This window comes from Miscanthus floridulus, chromosome 6 (genome assembly GCF_019320115.1).
Source record: "Miscanthus floridulus cultivar M001 chromosome 6, ASM1932011v1, whole genome shotgun sequence".
NCBI lineage: Eukaryota > Viridiplantae > Streptophyta > Magnoliopsida > Poales > Poaceae > Miscanthus > Miscanthus floridulus.
Genome location: NC_089585.1, coordinates 66,172,051 through 66,192,955, shown reverse-complemented (window position 1 = coordinate 66,192,955; position 20,905 = coordinate 66,172,051). Strand labels below are relative to the sequence as shown.

Sequence of the window (20,905 nt, the reverse complement as noted above, 5' to 3'; positions counted from 1 at the left end):
CTATTAGATATATTGTATTTATTTGTATATCCATCTATTCCATCGTGCAGCGAGTCGATGCCGTTGAGGTTCTTGTGGCAGTTGTCAGTCAACTCAGAGTCAAGCTCGTGAGTACGGATCGAGGCCAAGCCTCGGGAGTGTCAGTTTGACAGTTGATCTTTGTCAGCGGTAGTTCATCCTCTTGTTAGATCAGATGGCTCGCACGAAGAATGTTGGTGGTGGTCCAGGAGATGATGATCGGAGGCCCCCGCCTCGCCAGCCTGTAGGACCGAAAGGCAAGGCAACAAAGTAGGTGACATCCAAGAAGTGCAAGTACCCCGACATAGAGACAACGAGAGCAGTAGTAGTCGCTGAGGCCGCAGAGCGTGCCGAGAGAGGTGGTGCTCACAGTAGAGTTGTCATAGCAGATCATCTAGCACCAGATGCTTAGGGCAGACTTAGGGAGATTGAGCGACTTCATGGTAGTCCATCTAGGACTATCATGATGGCAGGACATTGCCTAGGCTATTGAGGAGCCTTAGTGTTAGGGGGGGTCCCAGCAGGAGCCACAGCAGCAGCCCCCACCAGCAGAGCCTCAGCCAGATCAAGATACTTAGGAGGGCCAGCAGGCCAAGGAGACCAAGCAGGCACCCTAGCTATGCCGCTCTAGTCATACCAGTGCTACAGTTCCAGCGAGGTTAGCTACACAGCGTAGGGGTTCATGCCCACCGCCCAGACCATAGGGTCCGCCTCTAGTGGTACATCTTGACTTGAGGGCCGCCACAGCCAGATAGGTTCGCCTAGCTGAGGTTTGTTGAGTTTGACGTGTGGTTCCCTCCGAGGAGGGATGAGAGAGTAGTAGAGGGTTTCTATACACCGCTCCAGTAGGATTTCTATAATGCTTATCTCAACAGTGGGGCAGTGTTCAGATCTCAGCGGGTATGCAGTATAGAGTCTATTGTGGCAGCAGTCGGAGAGCATATGCACCTCTACTTGTCATATTTGCCGGGATTGATAGATCTAATTGGCTAGACAGGAGTATATGTACCATCTTGGGTTCGGTAGTTTTATGCTTCGCTCTACGTTGATCCGCAGCATAACTTCATACACTTTGCATTCAACTGGCAGAGACTACAGGGTGATGAGTTTTAGAGCCCGGGAGATACTGAGGCTACAGGATCAGCCTGTCATATTGCATGAGGTATGCTATGGATAGCAGGAGCCTCCCAGGCACCCTCATGGAGGGATGGTGCCCCCTACAGATCTTGTGCGCCATTGCTTCAAGGAGCCCTTTGGTGAGGGGTTGAGGAGGAACCCTAGTGATCTTACTCCTACAACGCGAGTGCTAGAGGCCATTATCAGGAGGACACTACTTCCTAGGTTGGGATACAGGAAAGGTCTGACTCGCTTATAGCTCTAGCTCCTTAATGCCCTGATGTAGCAGACCGTGTTCGACATTTGGGACCTCCTTCTATCAGAGATGGAGGATACTATAGCTAAGGGCTTCAAGGGTCAGTAGATAGCTTCCATATGCACATTGGATTACATTCCTAATGCTCCAGTCTATGCAGGTTCAGGACCCCTGAGATGGTTGCAGAGTACAGAGGTGCCACCACAGAGTTTCTAGCATATAACATGGCATAGAGGATCAGGCACAACACTCCACAGGCACCCACTCAGCCTAGTCATCGTCCAGATGTTCTAGAGTCAGTAGCTTAGTAGGACGAGATCATCAGAGGCATAGCCACTACTGAGGAGGAGGCAGCTTGAGGCACAACAGGAGATGACCGAGTCTAGTGACAGTTCGGATGATCACTATCAGCCTATTCCTTAGATGCCTCCACGCCGACATGATGCAGAGGCCGGCAGCTTTAGCTCAGCTCCACCTACACCGTAGATGGACCCTGTATTGATTGCCATTCTTGAGCGGATGCAGTAGGATCAGGCACGACAGGCTCAAGAGACAGCTGCCAACTTTGCATAGTTTCAAGCTCATTAGGACGAGTTCCAGTGGCAGCAGCAGCTCCTTCATCAGCAGTAGTTACTTATGCAGCAGCAGCTCATGGGATTTATGCAGCATGTAGTAATAGCACTTGGGGCCCCATAGCCATAGCTTTCGCCCCAGCTTGCTCAGCCTGCCACCACTTTGACGACTCCAGCAGTACAACCTAGTGGGCTTCAGAGTCAGGGATAGCCTCCAGCTCTGTTTGCTTCACCTACAGTACAGGTGTCCTAGTGGTTATCTTCACCAGTGGTAGCCCCACAGTTCACTCTATATCACACGGGCTTCTCATCGGAGCAGTCACCCTCGCTTTTTGTGCCTGACATGTTAGTCTCTAGGAGTCTTGGAGCATCCTTCAGCGAGTTGACCGACATGCCTACACTGCCTCATATGCATACCGTCGGTCCTTCTACAGCAGCCCATGTCGCCGTGACTACTTAGAGGCTCCCATCGTCTGTCGCCTCTTCAGATCCTACGACAGACATCCTAGCAGCATCATAGGCAGCACCTACCCCAGCTCAGACCCAGACCACTTTAGACACGCTTCCAGCCATAGAGGGTCAGTCAGTTCAGAGCTTAGGGTTAGATGATGATGGTGCCCAGTTTCATCTTGCTCCACGTACTTCAGCGCCCAGCTCGTCCGCTGCAGCCCCGCCGACCGACCCTTAGGTTTTAGTGTTTGATGCCAAAGGGGAGAGGGTTTGAGTATATAGACTTAGGGGGAGCGACATTTAGGGGCAGCTAGTTATCTAGTATCAGCTTATTATATACATTTGGAGTTTTATTTGTGTGATACACTATTACTATTATGCATTCGTGTGTTACTTTCATGCATATTATTATATCTATGTGATAGTATTATCTACGTGATTGTGATACATGACATGTGTGCTCTCTACTTTGTATTCATTGTTATGTCAGATCACTTGTGTCATGCTCATTTGTCTTTGCTTCTGCATTAATACTCCGATGCAAATGAGCTTTGTTATTTGTACTCTTGCTTAATTCATATCCTTTGAGTACATTGTGTTGGCTTAGGTTATATAAGCTTGCCTAACTCTTTTGTTCTTATCGACAAAAGCTTATATGAACCAAGCCCATCAAAAACCTCACTCTTTCACATACTCAAGGTAGTATTGTCATCAATCACCAAAAAGGGGGAGATTGAAAGCATCTAGGCTCCTAGTTGGATTTCGGTGATTAATGTCAATACAATATTACTATGACTAACATGTGTTTTACAGAGGCAATAAAGTTAGGTTATGGTAATGGAGATCGATTGGGCAATCGAGGTGGTCATGCCCCTATGATGGAAATTGTTTTGGTTTTCAAAGGATGGACGACAAGGTTAAGGATGACTAGTTCTAAGTGTCGATTGGAGTTGGGGAGACACTTAGAGTAGTTTAGGACTTTGTTTTTCCTTTGGCCGTACTATTAAGGGGGGTATGGATGGGTAGCTTGACCTAGATAAGTCTAGTAAGTTAGGTGTGGTGCACACTTGTTATAACTAGCTCTAGGTAGCTCCTATGAATGCCTAAGATCCTTTGGAGCAAACTTCATTCACATATGATCGAGAGTTGGAAGTGAATGGAGGATCAAATGCTGACCGGACGCTGGCTCCAGTGCGACCGAACGCTGGCCACAGGGTCCGGTCAGTTCATTTGATCAATAGACTGTGTTCAGTGCGACCGGATGCTGGAGAGGTCGACTGACTTGACGCTGAAGTCCAGTGTCCGGTCGACTCCAGTAAGGTTCCAGAGAAGGGAATCTGTGATCGGACGCGTCCGGTCAGTACTGACCGGACCCTAGGGGGTTTAGCGTCCGGTCGAGTACAGTAAGCATCCAGTGAGGGTTTAATGCGACCGGACACGTCCGATCAGTGGTGATCGGACGCTGCCAGCGTCTGGTCAACACATTTTCACTGGTTCGTGGGTTGAACTGATCAGAGCGTCCGGTCAACATGACCGGAGCGTTCGGTCACCTCGCAGAAGCTCATAACGGTTCATTTTTTAGGTTGCCTTATAAATAGAAGCTCCACTCGTGTGTGGAGTCACTTTTGCTCATTTCAACAGCTGAGAAACACGTTTGTGAGTGCTAAGAAGAGCAAGGTCCTAGTGAGGTGATTGAGATTTGAGAATCCAAGAGAGTAGCCTTATTAGTGAATCAAGAGTAGCAAAGTATACATCCATCTTCTCATTAGGCTTCGTGTGGTCAAGTGAGAGTTCGTGCTTGTTACTCTTGGTGATCGCCATCACCTAGATGGCTTGGTGGTGATTGGGAGCTTGGTGATCATCCAGCGGAGCTTATGGGTGACCCAACTCAAGTTGTGAGCAGCTTTGGGTGATTCGCCGTGATGGAGTGTCGAAGAATCAACCCGTAGAGAGCACTTGATCCTTGCGCGGATCAAGGGGGAGCTACACCCTTGCGTGGGTGCTCCAACGAGGACTAGTGGGGAGTGGCGACTCTCCGATACCTCGGTAAAACATCGCCGTGTTCCTCTCTCTCTATTTACTTTGAGCATTTACTTTGAGTATTTACTTTGAGCAATTCAATACTTGTCTTTACATTCATAGAATTGTCATGCTAGAGTAAGTTTGGAACATAGGTTGTAAGTCCGTTGTGCGTTAGTTTGATAGAAACACTTTTCTAGGCACAAGGGGTTAATTGGGCTATTCCGTAGGATTTGATTATTGCAAGAAAATTTAGAATTAGCCCAATTCACCCCCCTCTTGGGCATCTTGATCCTTTCACCGGTGATGGGCACTGGACCATGCGCTATGAACCAGTGCTCAATGGTCACAAATGACTAGTTCCAATGGCTAGTTTCTGGACATGCACCAGATTAGTCCGGTGGTAAGCTGTTGCCTTGCTCCAACAGCTAGTTTCTTTGGGGCATATTTATACCCCCACGTGGGCCCTTTGAAGGTAGTTGGAGTGTGTTGAAGATATAGGAATGTTGAGACACTTCACCAAGTGCACTAGCCACCACAAGTCCTTAATAGAATATTAGTTATTAGTGTAGGTGCTTTTGTGAAGTGTTTAGGCTAGTTAGACACCACATTTACACTTGCTCTAGGTTTAGGCCTAATGTTTATTGAGGTTTGCATAAGCTCAATAGTTAAGATGGTGGGGAGCGGTCTGGGAGAGGTGAAAGGTCCTAATGGCTAGAGGGGGGTGAATAGCCTATTAAAAAATTCTACAACAACACTTAACAAACCGGTTGGACAATTATGAGGCGTAGCGAGTTTTACGCTAGCCTACTAAAAATGCAAGCCACCTACCACAATTCTAGTTTATGTAGTTTCTATCCACACAATAACTATGTCACTACACTAAGTTAGTGTGCTCTCAAAAGCTAACTAAAGAGCCACACAAACTAAACTAACAAGCTCTCACAACTAGCTACACTAAAGAACTTGATAACTAGTTTGTAGTAATGTAAAGAGAGTGAGCAAGATGGTTATACCACCGAGTCGAGGAGTGGACCAATCAATCATAAGAATGAATACCAATGAAGACCAATCACCTTGGAATCAAATGATGACACAATGATTTTTTACCGAGGTTCACTTGCTTGCTGGCAAGCTAGTCCTCGTTGTGGCAATTCACTCACTTAGAGGTTCACGCGCTAATTGGCATCACACGTCAAACCCTCAATAGGGTGCCGCACAACCAACACAAGATGAGGATCACACAAGCCACGAGCAATCCACTAGAATACCTTTTAGCTCTTCGACGGGGAAAGGTCAAGAACCCCTCACAATCACCACGATCGAAGCCAGAGACAATCACCACCCTCCGCTTGACGATCCTCGCTGCTCCAAGCCATCTAGGTGGCGACAATCACCAAGAGTAACAAGCGAATCCCGTAGTGAAACACAAACACCAAGTGCCTCTAGATACAAACACTCAAGCAATGCACTTGGATTCTCTCCCAATCTCACAAAGATGTTGAATCTATGATGGAGATGAGTGGGAGGGCTTTGGCTAAGCTCATAAGGTTGCTATGTCAATGTAAATGGCCAAGAGAGTGAGCTTGAGCCGGCTATGGGGCTTAAATAGAAGCCCCCACAAAATAGAGCCGTTGTACTCCTTCACTGGGCACAACATGGGGTGACCGGACGATCTGGTCATATCGACCGAATGCTGGACCTCAGCGTCCGGTCACGCGATGCGTGCCACGTGTTCTCTCTCTTCAAATACTGAGCGCTCGATCTCAACGGTCAAGTGATGACCGAACGCGCTGCTACGAAGTGACCGGATGCTTGGACCTCAGCGTCCGATCGTTTCTAGTAAGCATCCAGAGATGATTTTTCACGACCGGACTGAAAGGTCCTAATATGGCTAGAGGGGGGTGAATAGCCTATTTACAATCTACAAATCAACTAGAGCAATTTGATTAGTATGACAAATAGCGAAATGCAAACTTGCTCTAGCTCTACAAGGGTTGCAAGCCACCTATCCAACAATTCTAGTTGCAATGATTACTAGGCACACAACTTGCAATGCTACTACTCACTAAGAGCTCTCAATCTTGCTACTCTAAAGAGCTCCACTAGATGAACTTAAAATAACAAAGCAAGCTCTCAATTCTAATTACACTAAAGAGCTTGCCACAACTAGTTTGCAAGAATATAAATGAGTGAGTAGGGTGATTATACCGCCGTGTAGAGGAGTGAACCAATCACAAGATGAATACTAAATCAATCACCGGGAGAATACCAAAGGGCAAGAGACAACCATTTTTTCTCACGAGGTTCACATGCTTGCCGGCATGCTAGTCCACGTTGTGTCGACCAACACTTGGTGATTCAGCGGCTAAGAGGTGTTGCACGAACCTCGTCCACACAATTGGACACCGCAAGAACCTATCCACAAGTGAGGTAACTCAATGACACGAGCAATCCACTAGAGTTACCTTTCGGCTCTCCGCCGGGGAAGGCACAAGACCCCTCACAATCACCACTATCGGAGCCGGAGACAATCACCAACCTCCGCTCAATGATCCTCACTGCTCTAAGCCATCTAGGTGGCAGCAACCACCAAGAGTAACAAGTGAACCCCGTAGCGAAACACGAATGCCAAGTGCCACTAGATGCAATCACTCAAGCAATGCGCTTGGATTCTCTCCCAATCTCACAATGATGATGAAACAATGATGGAGATGAGTAGGAGGGCTTTGGCTAAGCTCACAAGGTTGCTATGTCAATGCAAATGGCCAAGAGAGTGAGCTTGAGCTAGCCATGGGGCTTAAATAGAAGCCCCCATGAAATAGAGCCATTGTACCCCTTCACTGGGCACAACACGGGGTGACCAGACGCGCCGGTTATATCGACCGGACGCAGCCGGTTATATCGATCGGACGCTGGACCTCAGCGTCCGGTCAACGGATGCTCGCCACGTGTCATTGGCTTCAAACGCCGATCGCCCGATCTCAACGGTCAAGTGATGATCGGACGCGTCAGTTAGAAAGTGACCAGACGCAGGACCCCAGCGTCCAGGTCATTTCTAGTAAGGTTCCAAACGCGAAATTTTATGACCGGACGTGTCCGGTCATGCTCGACCGGACTCACCCGACGTCCGGTCACTCAACGTTTCCTCTGTGCGCCTCATGTCAGCACTGACTGGACACACCCTGCCAGCGTCCGGTCAGTTTACACGCCAGCATCCGGTCACAAGACCGAGACCGTGTGCTTACTGCTGTCACTGACCGGACTCTAAACCCAGCGTCCGGTCACTCCACCACCAGCGTCCGGTCACTCCGCCGGTGAAGTTCCTAACCCTTGCTCAAATGTGCCAACCACCAAGTGTATCACCTTGTGCACATGTGTTAGCATATTTTCACAAACATTTTCAAGGGTGTTAGCACTCCACTAGATCCTAAATGCATATGCAATGAGTTAGAGCATCTAGTGGCACTTTGATAACCGCATTCCGATACGAGTTTCACCCCTCTTAATAGTATGGCTATCGAACCTAAATGTGATCACACACTCTAAGTGTCTTGATCACCAAAACAAAATAGCTCCAACTATTTATACCTTTGCCTTGAGCCTTTTGTTTTTCTCTTTCTTCTTTTCAAGTCGAAGCACTTGATCATCACTATGGCATCACCATCATCATGTTATGATCTTCATTTGCTTCACCACTTGGAATGTGCTACCTATCTCATGATCACTTGATAAACTAGGTTAGCACTTAGGGTTTCATTAATTCACCAAAACCAAACTAGAGCTTTCAAGAGGCCATCTCGGAGACGCACTCGCGCGTGGGGAAGGCTCAGGGTCTATCCACAAAGTTATCCGACCGGAAGCTTTGCCCTTAAGAGGGGCTCAAACGAGGATTAGGGAGAAAACGTGAGCTTCTTGATACCTCGATAAAAATACTAGTCATCAACTTGAATTTGCATCTCTATCTCAATTAAGTTTCCACATTTATATTGTGTACTTAGGTTGTGTGCTTTACTACTCTAGTTTAGGTCGCTAGGCTAGTTGATAGGATTGGAAGCTAGGTTGCATAACTCTTATCCGGTAGAGATAGCAACACACCTAGCCAAACCTTAGTAGCACATTTAGATAGGTGAAAATTAGAGGCCATAGTTTAAAGTATATTCTTAGAAAGCTTAATTCACCCCCTCCTCTTAGACGTCACGGTCCCTACAAGCACAGAGATGGTCCACAATCACACATCACTTCACCCACCAGAACTTTATCAAAGATATGTATTTCCTTCAAAACTCATTTATGTTTTTTTGTGTATAAATGTTTTTGGTATAGTTCATCGTTTATGGCAATAACTATAATATGTCATCATATTTTCTCATGATCTTTCCACAGGGTTTTACAAAAGTTTTACCGTCATATTACTTTATATTCTCCTCATATTTTCATGTAAGGTTTTTGTGGAGTTAATCTTTTATGTTGTATCTGTTATTTTTCCTCGTATGTTTTTAAAATGAGATACCGAAGACATAGTGATTTACAAATCACACTTATATGTCATTATTATTTTCTTATTTTCCTATAATATTTAAAGGAGTTTTATGGAAAATCTATCTATATATTCTCCTCAAAGGGAGAATGTTTCAAAACATGGTATCCCTTCAAAGAGACATCCTTTAGTGATCTCACTTAGCAAGTAGTCATTAGACTTCTAAATGCACTAGGCAAATTATCAGTGCCACCGATGGGGACATGGGGTATTTCCAATGGCCAAGGGATTAGTGCAATTAACAGTGCCACCGATGGGCGGATGGGGTATTTCCATTGGCCAAGGGATTGCCAACAGTTATCTCCTGACCAAATTCCTTTAGTTATATGTATACTCAGGAGATCGATACAGAAAGACCGTTCTTATAATTCTTGTTCGTTTTACATTTCACTTCTCAACAAACAGACAAAGCACCCATACGTTGCTATAGTTTGGTATGAAAGTAGGGTGGATATTTTCTGATATCTGACCATCCTGAAAGGATTAAAATATTAAATGGATAATCACAATCTGTATATGAATCCGAACATTTAATATCCATATTATACCCAAATATGAATACTCAGAGTTAAATTTCTAATATGTGTATGAGTAGGTCAAGGTTCTGACACATCCAACACTATCCGCGTGCAACTCCGAATCCACAACTACCTATATTCACAACGACCCGTGTTTAGTATCCATAATGTCCGTTATATCTAATCTTATTTCATCCCTAGCTGCAGGTGTGACAAAGGGTCCTTTGGTAGGGATTCAACCAGCTCCGACTCCTACACTATTCAGTCATTGTGCGTCAAAAGGGCCACAGCTGGTGAAGAAAAAAAAATGGCTCCACCGAGAGCAAAGGAGGAAAATGGATCATGTGAACAGTGTCGAAATAGTGCCTGTGTCAGGTGGAGGTAGAGCTGCCAAATCTGTACCAAAAGGGGGCAAAGTATACAATGTCAATGCTACCATTCCAGCGTTGTTGACCCGTTGAACCTCCTGTTGGTTGTGATTGGCATTTGGCAGACTGATTCCATCCATAATCACCTCGATATCCTCCAACGTTAGTTCCTTACTCTGCTCTTTCAGACTGACACACAAGAAACTCAACCAGATGCCTTTCCAGTTGGCGCGGAGATTTTGTTTAAAGCCCGGAACATTCGGTCATGATGTCGCCCAACATAACTGGGAAATGACCCTTGCAAGACAAAATCTTAGCACATAGAAAACAAAATCAACACAAACCTATGTCCTCATGTCAATTGGTGATTGCTACAATAAGCGAAAAATAGAACAAAGGAGGTAACTGGCTATGCATGACTGCCGACAGTATCAGAGGCACTGCAAAACAAACTACCGAAGGGAAGGTGTCTACTGTAAACTTCAAGCAGTATGAGTTAGTGGCATGTCAAGAAAACGGAAACAATGCAATCGCACACCTCTATATGTACAAGTCTGTATCTCGGAATCCTGAGCTTCCTAATTCCAAAGACCAACCTGCAGCATGCATAAGGCTCTACATCTGTTTTGGTGCAGGGGAGGGTTCATCCAGCTTGGGCTTAACAAACGACTTCTGCCTCTCCACAGTTGGCATGTAAGCTGCAGTGCTCTTCTGGAGGGCATCAGAAGCAGGCTTGCCGGATTGGTCCCGTGGGCTCATGAGCTTCTTCTCAACGACCTCAAACTTTGCTGTTGCCAAAGGGGCGGTACCCACATTCCCAGCAGTGCTTGGGGCATCCTCTGTCAGTGTTGTAATGGCATCTCTGGACGAAAAACATGTGAAGCCACAGGAAGTACATTCCAACTGAAACAAAAAAAAAAAATTCTGTGAGGCAACTGGTGCATGAACATCATAATTTGAAGGTTATAACAATTCCACATGTCAACGGATACTTTAGGACAGTTCACTACATAAAATCCATCATTCTAAATCAATTGTGCTATTTTCAAGCAGTATAAGTTCAACATCACATCAAGCAAACAGTACAACAATTAAGTTCAACAGTGCATCAGGCAAACATTTAAGCACTACCAAAGTATCAATGTTGAAATATCTTAACACAATGAACATCCACTCAAAAAGTTTGCAGACAGAACTTCTAGTACACCTAAGTTTTACACCCTCAGGATGACGCAGTAGCGTGGATTCAGAGATAAAGAACCTGTTATTTCCTCACTAGTGTAGACCCATAGACATAAAACACAGTTAGCTATAGAATGAATCTAAGGTCCATTTTGTTAAGACATCCACCAACATTCGCTATGCATCAAGGATCAAGCAGTACCATGCCATTCTAACCTAAGGTCCAAGTCGAAGGCATTTGAGTTTCTTATTTTTTACTAGGTCATTGCTCATTCTAACAAGTAATAACAGCTAATACTGAATGCAACAAGTCTTATTTAGGGGCCGTTTGGTGCAGCTCCTCCGCATGTGCTCCGCGGCCGGAGCCAGTTTTCCTGGCTTCGTGTCCGTACGTGAAAACAGCTCTAGCTCCGTGCTTTGCAGGCCAGAAGCGCTCCTCCGCGCGAGACCGTTTGCTGCGACTCCACCCGGCCTGCCCGTGGAGCCAGAGGAGAAGCCGGTGCAGGAGCCGCACCAAACGGGGCCTTAGTCTGACTCCGAGGACTACAGGATACTATAATTGATCCTGTGGTTAAGGGTCTATTTGGATCCCCTCTAAACTTTAGAGCTGTAAAAACTTTAGAGCACTTTAGCTCAGTTTTGAGATCTAAAGCTCTAATATGAGGTGGGCTAAAGTTTAGAACTAACTTTAGACCACCTGTTTGGAGACATTAGCTCTAAAGTTAGAGGTCTAAAGTTTAGAGGAGCGGATCCAAATAGGCCCTAAGTGACTTAATTTTTTGCAGTACATGGTAAAGAAAAAACTGACAATTTTATTCCCTCAACTGCAACATAAACACTACCATTTGTTATTTTTCCTCCAAACTCAATCCATCTTTTATCAGAAAAATAATATAAAAAATGACCACAAAACATCAAGCATTTACAAACCTGATAGCGGTCTCCATGACCTGCATGGATAATATTAGATATGACAACTTTCTTCTCACTGCATCTTTCACATCTTTTATCAGTCATCTAATTAAAACAGAACACAAAATTAGAGAATCATAGCATAAATAACTCCATGAGAAAATTCAGCTATTGTAATGAATATTTATCTTTGTTCTTTTCGCTCGTTATTGATCTTAAAGCATATATGTACCATACCTGCAATTTCCTTGATTCTTCTGGTTCAGATGTTTTCTCTGCTGAAGTCAAGCCAGCCTGAAATGTTGTAAATAATATATATAAACACATAGTGGCAGTGGTTTTCATGATATAGTGTAACATACAGTCAGGAAAAATGTTAAGAAATTTAAGAAAATATAAAACCATTTTCTCATAATAGAAGTGGCCAAAGTTCAGCTAGGCGCTAGGCGGAATCTAGGCGCTGACCCTCAGCCTAGCGCCTAGGCGGGATTAATCGCGCCTAGGCGTTCCTAGGCGTTTTCCTAGGCGTTTTCCAATACATACTTAAATTTATTAATACATACTTAAGTACTTAAAAGAAAAGAAAAAATAGAAGACCAATGGTCATGGAACAGGGAGAAAAGAGAAGTAAGGCCCATAAAAACGGCCCAACCCACCTTATCCACCGTTAAAAACGGCCCAGCGCACCTTCTCCACGCCTCCTCCCACAACCGCCGCCGCCCGCGCCTGCGCCTGCGCCCGCCCGAGCGCCTGCCGCCCGCGCGAGCGCCCGCCGCCCGCGCACGCGCCCACCGCCGCCCGCGCAAGCCCTCGCGCGACGCCCCGCCGCCGCTCGCAGCTCCTCCTCCCCCAACCGACGACCTCCGCCAGGCTCTCATCCACCACCAACCGCCGCCCGCGCAAGCCCGCGCGAGCGCCCGCTGCCGCTCGCAGCTCCTCCTCCCCCACCGACGACCTCCGCCAGGCGCTCCTCCACCACCACCGCCGCCCGCGCAAGCCCGCGCGAGCGCCCGCCGCCGCTCCGCAGCTCCTCCTCCCCCACCGACGACCTCCGCCAGGCGCTCCTCCACCACCACCGCCGCCCGCGCAAGCCCGCGCGAGCGCCCGCTGCCGCTCGCAGCTCCTCCTCCCCCACCGACGACCTCCGCCAGGCCGCTCCTCCACCACCACCGCCGCCCGCGCAAGCCCGCGCGAGCGCCCGCCGCCGCTCGCAGCTCCTCCTCCCCCACCGACGACCTCCGCCAGGCGCTCCTCCACCACCACCGCCGCCGCCGACGAGCCACCGCTGCCTAGGGGTCCGCCTACCCCCATAGGCGAGGCGGACACCCTCCGACTAGAGCCTAGTCGCGCCTAGGCGAGCGCCTAGCGGAACTATGGAAGTGGCCCCATAGTAAACCTACACTACCAACACTTTAGTAAACTCAATGCATTACTGTCAAATACCATGTACTTGCAAGTTCAACATGACTAGATAGAAATAGTACAACAGTGCTAATAGTCATAATTTTATTTCCCCCTCGAATACACAGGAGAACTGTGTATAATTGCATTAAGAAGAGTTTAAATATTTACCAGAACCCCACACACCCCACACCAAACAAGTAACCACAGGTGAGCCACCAAGTAATTTAGACAACTGACAGTCAGTATGCTCAACCACATATCATCAATCTCTTTGAAAAAGGAACTATGCACCTTATACTCAAATAAAAACCGAAGGACTATTCATATCCAGCATTTGAAGGCCAAACACTCCCTACTCAAATGAGAACCGAAGGAATAAGGGAAATATATCGTGTATGTCACTTCACCGATAAAAACCAAATTTCCAAAAATATACAGTAAAAAGAAAAACTTAGCCTGTTATACACAGTAATATTTTATAGCGCTGCCATATGATGCAGTTTCATGCTGCAATAGCAGCTGCCCAAGTTGCCATAGTATGCTAAATTGTCATATCAACTTTAGCAGTACAAACAATGTTGCCATATCAATATAAATAACTAGAGTACAAGGCAATTACCACAAGAATGAAATCAATTTTTGTCAACAAGATAAAGAGGAATATCTGGATCTTGTAACCAAAATGCAAAATATTTGAAATGAGAATTAGACCTTTAATTCATCTGGGGACATGGTTAAAAGAGCTGGAGGATCAAGCCCCTTGTCCATCAGCCTCCTGCGAAGTTTAGAGATATTCTGTATATCCGAAATGACCATGGTAAGTCAAATATTCACATAATAATATAAACATACATAAGCATAATGAAAGACTATCTGGATTCATTCCATTCCATGCAGAGTTGACTATGGAAAAAGTACTATTAACATAATTATATCTAGGAAGATAAACTTACAGTTCAAACAATTATTTTTCTACAGTACTTTGGTGAACATGTGGAGCTGATACATCTTACAGGAGATGGTAGACATACAAAGTGTTCTCATTTTATCAAGTGGCAGTACAGCAATAATGCAGAAGCATCATCAGGCCATTGTATTTGTACCTTACGTCCTTACCTACAAGTTACTGTACTTTACCTAGGGGTATGTAAAGATGACAATGCTTTACAAATTCCAACTATATTCAAGTGGAACACAACTTAGATGTGCAAATTCTAACTTTATCCCACTGTTCCAAAATGTTAGGTGTTTTAGTTTTTTCCTAAGTAAAAAAAAACCTAGACCAACCTAGGAGGAACTGTGGCATTTTATTTAGAAAATAGGCACAAAAATTCGCCTCGATGAGGACTTGAACCTGGATGGTCCGGGCATTAATCCACACCCCCGACCAACTGAGCTCACCAAAATCAAATTAGTCTTAATTAAATCCACCATAAAATATGTTTCGATAGTGCATTTATTTGGTATTGTAGATCTTAATATACCTTCATATAAATTTGGCCGCCGAATTTAGAGAAATATCACTTAGGAAAAAACAAAAACACCTCACATTTTCGACCAGAGGGAGTAGTTTTACAGGATACACAAGGTATTCCTGTGGAGAGAGTAAACAGTGATTGGATCATTGTAACGAGTTAACAACCAAGGTTGGGTAACTACAGGATCAAAGTAAAAGCTATTTATGGTAATACAGATTTTGGAAACAAATTATTGTAGAACTACAAGTTATGGACCATTAGAAAAAAAAAACAGAATCGACTTGAAGGAAGCCAACATAACTATACAGATGAGGTTGCTTGTTGATAACTTGCAGTATACACAAGCTCTGCATGCAGAAAAGTAAAACCTCAATAGGCCACTTCTGAACTAGCGTTTTAGGTTGGCCAGACATAATGAACAATCTGAATGCAATATTGTGTTTTCATGACACAAAACCAAGTCAGAAAATTAGAACATATTTTGACACATGTTGAATGCATGCTTGAGTAGCTACATGGTTCTTCTCAGACAGACATGCTCTTGAAGCAATTAACTATCAACTATAAAGATTTATATGGTCATAACAGCTAAGTATCTTAAGTTATTAAGTGGCACATGATCCAAATGTTCAAGTAGTAAACCCCAAAACTTGTAATGCCCAAACAAGTAATTGATAAAAACATTTATACCTTGATGTTGAACAGTAGTTGTCGCAGTTTCTGGTTATATTTCCCAAAATCTGTTCCAAGAGCTTCAAATGCAGATCTTTCTAATGCAACCATTATCTCAACAACAACATCAAGTCCATATGATTTTTCATTTTCCTGATTGAAAAGATAGAAACCATTATAATAAACCAAGGGAAATAAAGGATCAATAGAACACATGGAATGAGGGAAGCAAATTGTCCAATAGTAAAACAAGAGAAACAGCCAATAGAAAAAGAACAATTAAACATGAGACTCATTCATTATTTAAAGGAACTGAAGGATGTTTAACAATGGATTATAAATGAATGATGTATTCACTTATATGTAAAAAAGATGGAGATGGAAGCAACCCAAGCAAGAGACATGACATGGCAAATGCACACTGCAGAAATTTATCCGAGTTCTACTCAAAACATGAGATCTCTCTCATTTCATTGAATGAAAATTCATTAATCTGTGCTCTTAATCCAGGTGCATTTGAGAGAATAATACAAGTTGTGAACACAAAGCTCTAAGGGACCATAATCAAATAATTTCTATATTTTGTCACATCGTCCTTCCAGTATTCCAGAATTAACCCAACTGAAGCAGAGCTTATATAAAAAGCACTGACAACATGGCTAGATACGATATGTAGGAGTTTAAAGTTAACACAATCAAATTATAATGAACAAGCAACTTACAGCAGAACCAACATCCTTTGCAGGTGAACCATTGATTGAACTTTTGGCTGTAGAATCAGCGTCAGCAGAGGTTCCAGCATTCTCCTTTGATGCAAGCGGAATACTTTCTACCAATTTATCAAGCCACTTATCACGATAAGTACAGCCTGTAAGTACTTTATACCTAACAAGGATATCATAATTCCTTAGCTTATCACTTCCAGGTGTCTCTGCTTTTGCAAACTGCTCGGATTTGCCAGCTGGAGGTTCTCTTGTTACATCTATAGGGTTAACAGGTTTCTTACGCAGGCCTCGTTTATTTGACAAATGATTGTTCTCAAGAGGTGTCTCTTCAGGTTCGAGATCGGGAAGCTGCCCAATACGGTCTATTGTTTTCTTAACAAGAAGATCAATCTCTTGTTGCTTGTTATCCTCATAGTCCTTGTCTGTTAGGTTCCACAGTTTCTTCTCAACTGCATCATAGACCTTCTGGACAATAAATCCAGGGTGCTGCTTTCGACTGGGAATCTGCTTGTGCTGAGGAATGAAATGGACCACACATTTGTGCATAACTGATTCTGCAGGCACATCATCAATATGAAAACTGTAAAATAGCTCTCGTGTATCTCGTGCTACCCAGCATCCACCCTCCTTTTTGTCAGCCTCTTCTGGTCTATAAAACCATTGGCCAGTTACATATAGGCTCCCCTCAGTTTCTGTTATATCCTGTTCGAAGATAATTAAAAAGATATTAAGATACAGAAAATGAAAGTTGGAAATATCAAATATCACAAGGAACTGTAGCACATAGGTGACTGTATTGTAAAATAAGGACCACTATATTAGAAGATATGTTCCAGCTGTACAATGATAAGAGACTTTGTCCTCAGAACTAGCAAGAACAGGTAACCATTCCAGTAATCCAGTCACAAAAGATAAGGTAAGGCTGACATTAAACTGCTTGACATAAGGGTTGTCCATTTGCAGTTGCACCCATGGCAATAAAAACCCAAAATCCACAATGATGCCTAGCAGCAAGCACTTAATCAATGTTCATGAAATGAGTTAACTATGATGTCCAGTTTTCAACAATTCAAGAGTAACACTTCTAATTTAGTAGTAGCAACCAAATGCAGGGAACAATATAAGTTAAAAGGGATGAATACATTTAAGAAAGAATTTATGCAAAAAAGAGTGAGGTCACAGAACAAAACAGCTGGATGCAAATATAGGTCAATTACAGTCTAAGCACAATGGCAGTATGAAAATACCGCAGCCGAAACCTAGCATGATCTCATATTGCATTGTAAAAGAACATGTCTATCTTATACTGGTATAAAGACTCTGGTCACTCAAACTATCACACAACAGAAGCATCAATAGCTACCAACCCATCAAGTTTAGCGAAACCTATGAGACTCTACAAATGAATCGAGTAAAATTTCATGAAACTAAACAGAAAAACAGTTTATTCGGCAACGTTTGGTCCCTGATACGATCACAGACCTTGAGGATGGCGACATAGGGCTTCTCAGTACTGTCCTCAGGCGTGAGCAGCACGGGGTCCTCCTGCACAATTGAGCCCACAGCAATCACCCAACGGAAAGAAAACAATATGCGCCTCCCGAAACCCCAAAAATCCAAATAGAGCAGAAATCGGGAAGCAAGAAACGGAGGAGGCGGCTTACCAGCTCGAAGGTGTTGCCCTCGTACTCGAAGGAAGAGTAGTGCTTCTTCTGCTTCCTCCCCTTGCCGGTGATCTTGACCGGGTCCCCTACAGCTACGGGCACCGCCTCCGTGTTCTCCTCCTCACGGGGCTCCTCCTCCTGCGGCTCCACCTCCTCGGGTTCCTCCTCCTCGCTCTCCGGGTCGCGGCGGCGCTTGGGCCGTCCCCGGCGGCGGCGGGTCTTCGTCTCGGCCTCCTGCTCGCGGCGCTCCTCCTCCTCGGCCCGTCGCATCGCCTCGAGATCCTTCTCGTCGTCTTCCTCCTCCTCGAGTTCCACCTCCTCCTCCTCCTCCTCGTCGTCAGTGGCGAGTCGGCGGCGCTGCTGCGGCTGCGGCTGGGGCTTCCTGGGGTTGGCGCCCGAGGAGGAGGCGCCACCCGAGGGCTTGAACTTGATGGGCACGTCCTCTTCGTCGTCGTCGTCGTCCAGCTGCGCGAACCGGCGGCGCCGCCCCATTTCTCCGCGGTAGCCGGTTCGGAGGAATTGTGGGGAGAAATGGGGATCGGAGGTTTGGGATTTTGAGATTTGGGTTGGGACTTCGTGTTTGGGTTTAGGAAGCAAAATTGTGTCGGAGTGAGACGTGGGGGAGGGTCCAGGGGCCACCTGTCATGCATAACCTTAGTCACGTAGTGTATATATGTATAATTAATAAAATAAAATAAAAATTCTAATCCTTGCCAGGAATCCTAATCCTACTGCTAATTTAGAAGAAGGGGATAAAAAACCCTCCAGAAAGTATTTCTCCCGGATTTCCACCTAGAAAAAGACAGGGATCTCAAGGGGATTTGAGTTTCAAAAGAAGCCTTAAGAATAAGAGTGTATCATAACATGCTTGAAGAAAAAGTGAAGCTGCCTAACCAGTCGATCGGAACAAAAAAATTTGAGGCTATTTTGCATAAGATATTAGCACAGTGCTCAACATCACCAACCAAACATTCATTGACCTCATCCTGTGCTAACATTTTGCATTATTCAGATCAAAATATCTTGGGTTGATTACTTGAGCAACCTTTTTTTTTCTTTTTCACTACATATTCATGTGTTTCAGGCTGAGATGCCCGGAGCTTTTATCGAGCCCCCCCCCCCCCCCCCCCCCCCAAGGCATATTACTATGCTTATTTGAGATGATATTACTCCCTATACTCAGAACATCCGATCTTTTACGCATGTTATATTATTTTACCGGATAAGCTTTTGCCCATGATTTGGATAACATGTGCCTGGGATGGGTGGAATATAGCTACAAGATCAAATTTCTTCATATATTGAGGCCATGTTTGGATCCCCTAGTATAAAATTTAGCCATCAAAGTTTAGATTTAAAGTCTCCAAATAGATGGTTAAAAGCTAAATATAAACTTTGACTCTCTAAAAAACACTTTAGACCATTAGACCATAAAATGAAGCCAGAGTGGTATAAAGTTTTGATTCCTCTAGTCAAAAGACAAATTTGCCTATGCACCTTATCTTTTCCCTCACGCACACATGCTCTGAAATTAGAACCGCTCACCCGCATGGTCGCCACTCACCAAACTCCCACCACTCCCATCAAACAAACGTACCAAACTATAGCAAATGGGGAATGACACCCACTCCCGTGTTTAGTTACCGTTGTTCGGTTGGGGGACAAGGTGGGATGGGATGACCCTAGGACCAGTGTTGTTTGGTTGGGAGGTTGTTGACGGTAGTTAACAACTATTATAAACCATCAATATAACATGTATAAGGGCATAAATATTATCACCAATGAAGGTCTAGGGGTTTAAACTAACAAATTCCATGAGTTTTAGTGAATCTGTATTTTTTGCAAGGTTTATCCAGAAAACCATCAAAGTGGACCTAAATGTCAGATTTAATCGCGATATTCCGCAGTGAAACGAACACTAGAAGGTTTCAGAAAACTCGAGAGGACTCCACACCGAAGCGGAGGGCGAGGCGGCGCTAGGTGGGGCCGACCTGCAAGCCGGCCGGCCCTTGGGGCCCATGTGTCAGCCCCTGTTGCTATGTCGGTTCTCCATAGCCTCCTAGATTGCATCTACGCCATTTATTCAAGTCGGTTTAATCCGAGGACTCAGGATTGACACTCCGACCTATATATACCAGCCCCTGGCACCCCCTGAGGCATAAGTCATTTGAGAAAACAGAAACTCTAATCATCCTCAGAGCTCCACCATATTTTAGGGCATAGCTAGTTGGCTTGGTCTAGAGGGAGGCAAGCAGGCTTCGTTTGGATTCCTAATCTTGTCAAGAGCGTGGTTTAGTATAATCTTTATACCCCCTCTCTTTTGTATCTCTCATTACTTTATATGTTTACTACAATTGTTATGACATTATTAATCATATCATTTATGTTCTTAGTTATTATGTTCATCGTCTACTTTGATTGTATGCTTAGTATAGTTGGATTATTAACATATTCATGCATAAGTTCGTATAGCGCTTGCTCTGGTATACACGGGGTGAGTGGTCGACATTGTATAAGCGTGGTGCTTATATGTTGTTTACCTACGGATACACCCTATATTTTGGGTCATGTGGTAGATCGCGGATGTGACACTCCCGTTGAGTCCTTTGTAGTCCACTCCCCAATGTAGGTATACAAGTAGGATATAGTTACGAAGGAAGACAAGCTATGTTCTTAATCTTCCTTAGTAATATCCCTTATGTGTAGATATGAAGATGATCTTAGCCATGATTACTAAGTGTAATTGCACTAATCAATGTATGCTTTGACTTGTAATTAAGAATGTGTTGGTGCAGAAAGTGACCAACAAGTAAATATTTGTAGTTTTATCGTACGTTGTGATCGAAGGTGGCCTAGCACTCAATGACACAGGGTTCATACTAGTTCAGACAACATGCCTTACGTCCAGTTTGAGTCGGTCGGTGACTTTATTCCTAAGCCTAGGTGCTTGAAGTTTATAGTGGGGTTACAAACAAGAAGGAGAAAGATGGTGTGCACTAGAGGTCCGGTCG

At 44.6% G+C, this 20,905-nt stretch overlaps 1 protein-coding gene across 2 annotated transcripts; it reads right to left on the bottom strand.

Annotated features, from left to right (window-relative positions):
* Window positions 1-10,190: 10,190 nt before the first annotated feature.
* LOC136458320 (protein REPRESSOR OF VERNALIZATION 1-like) lies at window positions 10,191-18,471 on the bottom strand. Of its 2 annotated transcripts, XM_066458279.1 has the most exons (8): window positions 17,895-18,470; window positions 17,713-17,775; window positions 16,228-16,932; window positions 15,524-15,658; window positions 14,067-14,150; window positions 12,189-12,245; window positions 11,970-12,056; window positions 10,191-10,760 (listed from the first exon to the last, which is right to left on the bottom strand). In XM_066458279.1, exons 1-8 carry the CDS (start codon window positions 18,384-18,386, stop codon window positions 10,473-10,475), a joined length of 1,911 nt encoding a protein of 636 aa, XP_066314376.1. In that variant the 5' UTR covers window positions 18,387-18,470; the 3' UTR covers window positions 10,191-10,472. The 2 variants fall into 2 exon arrangements, with proteins under 2 accessions (XP_066314376.1, XP_066314377.1); XM_066458280.1 differs by lacking the exons at window positions 10,191-10,760; window positions 11,970-12,056; window positions 12,189-12,245 and adding an exon at window positions 13,019-13,347 and having other exon boundaries at window positions 17,895-18,471.
* Between the last annotated feature and the right edge of the window lie 2,434 nt (window positions 18,472-20,905).